At 38.7% G+C, this 8,967-nt stretch overlaps 1 protein-coding gene across 1 annotated transcript; it reads right to left on the bottom strand.

Annotated features, from left to right (window-relative positions):
• Positions 1-653: 653 nt before the first annotated feature.
• Positions 654-4,788, bottom strand: KCTD7 (potassium channel tetramerization domain containing 7). The gene is made up of 4 exons (XM_009584293.1): positions 4,645-4,788; positions 3,708-3,877; positions 1,850-2,028; positions 654-1,338 (listed from the first exon to the last, which is right to left on the bottom strand). The coding sequence occupies exons 1-4, from the start codon at positions 4,786-4,788 to the stop codon at positions 962-964; spliced, it is 870 nt and encodes a 289-aa protein (XP_009582588.1). The 3' UTR covers positions 654-961.
• Positions 4,789-8,967: the final 4,179 nt, after the last annotated feature.

The following is an 8,967-nucleotide window of genomic DNA, read 5'->3' as shown; positions in this document are numbered from 1 at the left end:
AAGGAAGCACTTGTCTAGTATCATCATTTGACTAACTCTAGAACAAAGTTTAATATCACAGAATGTAAAAAGAGTCAGTAATAAAATAATATACATTAAATATTCCTCTTACTTCTGCTAATAGGAACATACATATAGGGTTTTCTCATTTACCAAAAGCCTTTGCAAATGACCTGATTCTACAGAGCTTCTTTTTTGTAGATACTGTAAACATTTAGAATTTCTAAGGCTAAAAACAGGCACAAGTCTTCCATGAACAGTTATTATTCCTAAAAGCATTAAGGAACATACTCCAAATCTGCTATTCCTTTTTATAACAATGGAAATAATTGAAATATAATATTATAATTCACAATGCAGATTCTTAATTAAAAAAAGAAATATAGCTTAATCGTGACAACAATTAATAATATATAGGGAATACTCCTATTTTTTTAAATCATCTATTACATCAAAATTACATTTCCAAAATCTCTGTGCTGGGTATTACTCAATTTTATAATGTGGTAAGTCTAAGCAGTGACTAAAACATTTCTAAGTGGGTAAAATTCAACCATGTTATGTCAGCATTATTAGCACCCTGGCTTTATAATAATGCAGGTGAGATCTGCAATATCCATTTTGCAGACTGTGATACTAAAGCCACATGGTAGGTGGCACCTTTTAAAAGATGTTAGATGCTCCTCTCCAGAATTGCCATGAGGTGATTTTGTTTTGTGCCTCGTTAAGGTACCTGAGCCAACAGTCTTGTTGCAGGCTGGTTTTTCAAGATTTCAGAGGTTTTTCAGCCTCTGTAACAGGTTCCCTTTTGCTGAGCAGCTAAGCGTTAGCCAACATTTCAGCAGACTGATTCCAATAGATGTTAGCAGCAATGCATTTCCAGAGACACGTTGCAAAAATATTAAAAGCAATTGTCGTCTAGAAGTCCTTTTACCCCCTGCACCATTCTGGGCAAAATAACTCACCACCAAGTAATCTTGAATTCATAGATAGGACGCTTGCAGTAATAGTGGTTTATCAGGTGTTTATCACACACACCAATACACTGATGATCCACAGTTATCCCTCTATCAGACAGGTCTGTCACAATACAGTGGAGAAGATCATATACATCAGCCACAGCCTCCCAGGGGCCAAAAGATACATCTACTTCGCAATGATGTTCAAATAGCTTTGTCTCACTTTCACTCCTTTCAAAACGTAAAGAATTGAAATGTGGGCATTCATAGGGAGTGATGGGCATCTCTTCTTTGAAGACACAGACCTTCAATTTTGCAAATCTTGCTTTTCTTTGCATAGCTCTAAGCTTTGCTATTTCGATTATCCGTTCCAAATGATCTAAAAAACAATAAAAAGTTGAAAATAACAATGAAGCACCTAGTAAAAGAAAACAAATGCAATTATTCTATGTGAAACATACTACTTCAGTGTTTAATGAGTTATTCTTAACATAATTTTAGCAGCAATGGGAAGTTGCATTAGATAGACACATAGTAATTAAATCAATCTCAGCTATCTTGTGAACTTGGTGTCCTTACTATATGTCCAAATTTATTCAGTTGCAGGTCCTAATGGAACAAATGCAAAGGCAGAGAAACCTTCTCATTTAATAATAAGCCTTGCATGTTATGGCCTAGATCTTGCTCCCTTTTAAGGCAGGATAAAAATCCACATCCTTGGATGCAGCAGGAACAAATCTGACGTGGAGATCTAAAGAACATGAAAGGTACGTAAGAAACTTCTCAAATACAATGGAATTAGTTTGAAAGCTGAAAGCAGACCTGAAAGCACCATGTATACTACTTGAATCACGCTAGAAGAAACAGACAATACTACTTTGGTTATTTACCTTTGTAATATGGCATTAGGCCCAGGAAAGCTTGTCTAACTTTTTCTCCTTTAAGAGGCTGGATATCCTCTAGATTGTCTAGCAATGGTCCTATGGAATAATACTGAGCTTCCTTGTAAACTGACCTCACTCGTTCTCTTGGTGGCAGGTCACCAGATCGTAGAAAGTTAAGTATGTCTCTAAAAAAAGTGCAAAAATATTATTAAGTAACAGGTTTCTGCCAAAACTGCTGCAGGTGGGAAAGGAGAGGAAACGCTGGATATTCATTGCTTATTCTATTGAGACAGAAATCCTTACACTTAGACAGTAACTGAAATAAGTGTGAGTCATATTTCCAACATGTTTTTAAAAGCATTTGCCATGTTCAAGTTTCCAAGTCAACATTTCACATTTTGCCTCTGTTAATGTCAAAACTCATGCAAAAAAATACCATCACATCTTAAACAAAAAGTTCAAGGTGGAGTAACCACTTAAAATAGAAGAGGACACAGTATTTAATGGGAAAGAGATCGCAGTCACTGAATTTCAAATTTAGGTCTCTGACAAAATAATCTTTTCCATTTTCCTGGAGAATCATATGCATGGACATTTTATGCCACACAGAACCAGGATTCTAACTGAATTTGCAAAGGAGGTGTTCTCTTCACAGGATCAGGGCCATATACACTTCTAGTATATATAATAATGATGATGATGATGATGATGATAATAATAATAAAATAGAGAAAACATTTCCTTGTAGTTCTGAAACACTGTTAAGCTACAAGATTTTTTAACAGGGAAAGAAATCACTTTATAAGCGTTAACCAACAAAACTATTATTGGCCGTATCAAATAAACCAAGCATTACTGCAATCTTCATTACAATGTCAACAAATACAGCACGTGCTAACTTGGCTCTCTCTTCCAGCTACATTTTCAATTCAGATTGATAACATCACAAACGAACTGGTTTTCCAACAAAGCGGATTGCCAAATGTGAAAAACCAATTATTTGCCAAAAAATATAGTGGCTTAATCTATTTCTGTCCTAGATTATGGCACAATCCAAATGTGCTTTGAAAATAATTCAATCCTTCTCTGTCCAAGAGATTAAGGAAATGTTTACAAAGGAGAAACAAGAAACGTAGTTAAATTGCAAAGCGTGCTTTGGGCAAAGACCTTAACCCATGAACATTAACCCATGAACACTGCTTACCTTTTCTAGCAATCTCACACCAATTCAAACAGAATATTAGTAAGATCATGGTTAGTTTAATTAAAAATAAAACAAAAGCTAAACACATAAGAAGGAATCCTGAAGGTGAAGGAATATGGCACTACCAGCAAAAATAATTAAAAAAAAATTCTTTGAGGCTTGTGCTTTTTTACCAGTTACGTTATATCCTGTTTAAACACTGAAAACATCATACTTTCAACTGTTTAAGAAACCTAGATGCATTCCTTCCATTCCCTCTTTATCATAAATGCTGTAACATCAATTAAAAAACAGTGTTGTACAAAAGCGCTTCCTATGAAAAGCAATGCCAAATACATTCTTCTTTAAAACATCAAAACAACTTGATACCTTGAAAGGAGATACTCTAGAGGAGACAATGTACAAATTCAAAACATTACTTGTTTTTCTTTTCCCACTGTAAAACTTAAGCCCTTAAGAATAAAACAAATAGTTTTTAAATTACAATATACTCTTCTCTTGAGATGTGTTGAAGGCGTGGATGCCAGCCAGTCACGTTTACCTACTACAAAAATATGATTTAACTAGAAGGAAAAAAAATAGTTAAAACTTATTTTTCTTTAAAAATAATTTTCTTCAGTAACAACTTTTAAAGTATACTACTGAGGACACTGTACATACCCAAAGTAGGTTCCATCTCTGTCAATAAAGTATCTGCCTTCAGCATCTGTTGGAATATAGTGTCTTCCACTGAACATTGCCGCCAACATTGTGTCCTCATAACGTCTCAGTGTTGACAGTCTTGTTGTAAAATACATGCCTCCTACGTTTAGTGGAACAACTTCTGGAAACTGCAACAGCAATCACATCATCAGAAATGAGTCTCTAGTCCTTTGCAGACACGTTCAGGCCAAAAGGGTTACAACTTCTAGAAGACACAGCATACAGTCTTTGCCACTGTGACATAATTTGGTCCGACAAATGCTTCTTTCCTGGCTTGTTGCCACAAAACAGTGAGGTTCAAGGGTTAATACCTTGAATACTTTGGCTGGCTTCTGGGTGTAATCAGTGAATGTTTTCATTTTAGTTGGAAATCTGAAACAGCAGTAATCACTCAGCTTTAAAACCAGATATTCACTAAAAGCATGAATGCCTCCTCTTGGCTCTTTTGGGGCAAGAAAGAACAAAACAAACACCCCCACCTCCCCTTCCATACACACACAAAAAGGTAAGAAATCTCAGGCCAACCTTGGGACTTGCACTGGTTCCTTTACACTACTCTACTCTACACTGAAAAAAACCCAGTGATTCTGTATTTACACTAGGTTTATAGCAGGCCTAAATCTTAATATCATACCTTAAGATGCCTTGGTACTAGAATAAACACCTAGTTGTATTTGTCAAGTCCAAACATGGATGGAAATTCTGAGTAATGCTGCCAAGCTATTGAAGTAAAATTCAAGAGACTTAGTTTTATTCAACCATTTAGCTACTAATGGAAACTGAACTGGATATCCACAAATACTCCAACAAAGAAATCCTGAATTCTCTCGCACCTGAGCAGTATGTGTTGCAAGAACTGGACCTTATCAGATGAACAGTACCAGAGAGCTCTTACCTGCTGAGGCAGCAGAGGTAGTGCTTGTCCTGCCTGGGTTGCAGTAGGAGTGGCTGGCTCTTGGAAATCATCCTCTGCATCTGAGCTCGACATGGCATCATCCGGGTTTCCACTCACTTTGTTCTGCCCTGTAACTACCACCATCCCTCTGGCTCTCGTAAGCAGGTCTGCTGGGTGGGCAGCCGTGGCAATGCTAAATGGGAAACAAGACCCAAATTACTTAGGCACTCTCCACACCGGCTGCAGATCACGTAGCAGGCAAGGCACGCCACTCCCCAGCTTGGCACTGATAATTTACAATGGCATTGTTATTCCTGGGAAGTGAATCACAGCACGGATGACTATTGTGCCGAGAAACAAACTCGGAGAGGGCTGTCTCGGCAGGGATGCCGGTTGGAAGGCTGTACCAAGGTCCTACAGTCACAGAGCCCCTGCCAGTGCCTGGGTAAGAGACCGGCGTCCATTGGCTGCGCGGTGCAGTGCGTGATTGGCTCCGCCACGCTTTTGCAGCAAAATGTCATTTGCTGGGTGAATTTGGGTGGCTGCAGTTCCACTCCGTCCATTGCAATAGGCCATCTGCAGAAGCACGTCCTGAAATGCACGCTCTCATTGGCCGTGCGCACTGTGCAACACCCCGGGCTCCTGCTCCCGACCAAGCTCCCAGTCCATCACCTTCAGCTGCAAAAGCGGATCAGCCCCTGCTACGGACAGTGACAGGCACCGTAAAGGCTCTCTCTTTAGTTCTAGCATTTCCTGTGAAATGTGAAAATTGAGCTTTCTAACCGGACAGAGAAAACGGACGTTTTCCTGCCCACTGCATCACATCGTACTGTACACAAATGCACACGTCTGATACACGTGTATTTATCTCCACATATCATCTTGTGCATTTACTGCTAATTATCGATTTCCTTTCCTGCACAGAAAAAATGCATAGCAACACCAACTACAATGCTTTCACAGTCCCTCTTCAACCAGCAGACAGGATGGACTAACAATAAGCTGCATTATAAAAATAATAATTGAAAGAGCAGAGCAGGAAAGACTAGAAACCCTGCTGTTCTCTTTACACTGCATTCTTATGTAAAAAGCACCTCTGTTTACAAGATTGCTGTGGTGTCTCCAGTGGCATCACAACATCCTAACAGACATTATACCACTGGAGGCTTTATCTAGCTCTCTAACCCTGCAAGCTCCTTCTCTCAAATCACTATAAAATGTAAAAAGAGTAGGAATATTTGCACAAGCACATCTGGTACATTTATTTATTGACTAAATAAATGTTTCATAAAGGTTGCTTCCCATCAAAATCAACAAGCAGAAATGACATAAAATTTTAATAGCCATGATTAATTATTCCTCCTTACTAATTCTGCTAATACATTCATTATACACACAGTCAGGCTGTCTGTAGATCTTAGCTCTTAAAGAAAACGCTACAAGTTCAAAACGAACCCAGACAGAACTGGGATGCTCCTGGTCAAAACAGATACTCTTTAGAAAGCTAATCAGATCGAAACCTCCACATTCTGTGGAAGTGTACATAGCCTTCTTTCACCAAAGTTTGGAGGTGAATTCTAGATCCTGTTTAACACCGTAATAAACATAGGTAAGCAGGGACCATGAATTTTCAAAAATTTCTTTTTAAACTGCAGCTTGTTAAGAGATTTGTCTCAGCTCAAGATAGGTATTTAATTTCTCTTCTCTACAGTTCAAAAGATGGACTTTCACTTCATAATCATTTTTCCACCACAGTACAATGCACAGGCAGATAAATAAGGATGGAAGGGCTTCTCAATGTCCACACTCTATTAACAATTGTAATACTTGTCCTGAAACAACATTTATTCTGACATCACCGATTATCAAAACAAGTCAACTATCCCTCACAGATAAAGAACATACACAACATAAATGAAAGATTATTTTGGTGGGGACCCCTTTAAGGAGGTAAACAAATTATCATCAAGAAACAGCTTGCAGAAGCTTTATTTATGAGATGCATAGTCAAAATTGAGTGTGAGCCTGTATTTACTGTGAATGTATTATTTATAATGCTTTTACGTGACACCAGTGCTTTGACTGCTATATTTCCAGTTCTCTTAAGACTATTCAAAAGAACTCAAACTGACTAAAAATGTGATCTTTAATTGTCTAAATTTTTCAAGAATGTCCCATAGATTTCACGTAAATGGAGCGTACTCTGAATAAACAAAATTCAGCTTCATTAAGTGTATCGGAATCATGGACCACAGAATGTGTTTTGGGTAAGTTCATCCATTTGGCACTGTACCAAAAAGGTCCTCTTTCCCACCAGAAGTAGAGGTTTGAGAAAAAGGAATTCTTCTTCCTCTTTCATAATCCTCCTTCAACATGACACCAAGGTTTAGGAAAAAAACATGAGAGAGCGTACGTTAATTATGTTACGCTCATGAGTAATAACCTTCTTTGCCATTGGAACATTCACATAAAACAATCTCCTAAATAGTGAGGTTTAGCATACAAGATCTCAGCCCATAATTAGTCCAGCATTTCAAGAATAAGGTTAGTAGCAGTAAAATGAAGAGATTGATCATTGACAAGTTTAACCTGTTTTTTGATGTTCATTAAAAGGTAAGTGAAGTTCCTCTCTAGGTTTGCTTCACTTCCTGTTCATCCACGGACACGGAGTAGTGAAACAGCAGTATGCTGACTGGAACAGAGAGTCTTCCTAAAAGAAAAACATAAGCTAATCACTGGCTAGTTTTCTGACACACAGTCTTCTGCATTTTGGTTCTCTGCATTTCGTGAGCAATATGCATCCATCTGAGTATCTTCTTCTTGCCACTTAAAGCATGCGCAATAATTATTATTAACTACGCACAAAAATATTTATTTGTTAAAGCTCTCATTAAAGTTACAGGGTTTGTTTTATTTAAACTAAGTAAATTCATCCATTTCACTTTCAAATACGTCTAGGTCCAGATCAACAGATAATTAATGAGAAAACATGATCATTAAACAAAATTATTACTAAATCAAATATTTAACTGAACCATACATCAGCACCATCCAACTCTACCAGAAATACCTCCTTCCAGTTTACAAGCTACCTGTCATTTAAATGGCAGAGATTACTTCCCCGAGCTTTGTTATGGACAGCTCAGATACTATCTCACATACACACACCAAAGAAAGCTCACTAAACGAACTGGATCTGCAAGTTTTCCTTCATTCCCTAGGGAATGATAGCAACCCTAGAGCTGCATCAAGTTTTACTTGATGCTGAGATTCAAAAAAGCTTTTCAAGGCTCTGCTGTTCCATCAACTTTTCCGTATCGGTTTAAACAACTTTCTCTTAAATACCTTCTGAGATTACACCAGTCTTGGCAAAGTTACATACCTATAAAAAAGTGACATAATGATTACACGGTCAAAGTCTTTTTCATCAAGGTACTGATGTATGAATCCATCATAGGAGACCTACACAAACTGCTATTCAAAGCTAACTCATTGGAATGTGCTTGTTTTGGGGAGATACCAACCAGATTGTTAGGACGGCTCTCCCTTTTTCAAGAGAAACTGGGTCCCTGTGAGGACACAAAATGAGATGTGACTTAGCAGTCTCTCCATAGCATTCTTCAAGAGACTCAAATGATCAAAGGTTTGTGTGAACAAAGTAGGAAAAGACACGACATGCAGTTAGTTCTAACGAATCTGCATCAGAATAGCGAAGAAACATCCTGAAAAAGGGCAGGGATCTCTGAGCTGCAGTAAACTGTATTATACATTTGACTGTAAAATTCTGGATATGCTCAGCATCTCTAGTCATTAGCAAAAGACAACACAGAGTATGATGAAGGGATACTGTAACTTAACTTTTGCATCAGAGAGCAAAGACACACGGTATGGGAGGGTACGATGGGACGCTTCACCACCACAGTGACCTTCTTGGGTGGGAAGAGGGCAGCGGGGAGGCCTAACCAGAGGCTGCCGAATGACCAGTGGATAAAGGCTACTCAGGCTGTACTCGCTGGTTGCAGCAACTGCCGCCTTACACGGAATTTCACAGCACGGACAAGCTTTTATGAGCTTGAAGCAGCCTTCCAGTTTCACCACCGCCAGGTGCGGAGGCATCATCCCATCTGTGGATGGGGCAGCACAGTCCCACACGAGCTCAGAAACTGAGCCCGATGTGCGGGTAAGCCTGGCGTCCAGCAAATTAAATAGTAATTAGGCAGTTAAATATGAACTGCTGCTTCGAAACAGCCTAAACGTTAAGGGAGTTGACCGGAAAGCACCTGCAGATACGGGAGTTGTGACAGGCCCAGGCCGAGGTGCTGC

The sequence above is a fragment of the Fulmarus glacialis genome, unplaced genomic scaffold (assembly GCF_000690835.1).
Source record: "Fulmarus glacialis isolate BGI_N327 unplaced genomic scaffold, ASM69083v1 scaffold28348, whole genome shotgun sequence".
Classification (NCBI taxonomy): Eukaryota; Metazoa; Chordata; class Aves; order Procellariiformes; family Procellariidae; genus Fulmarus; species Fulmarus glacialis.
Note: the sequence above shows the minus strand (reverse complement) of the source record. Positions and strands in the feature narration are given on the sequence as shown.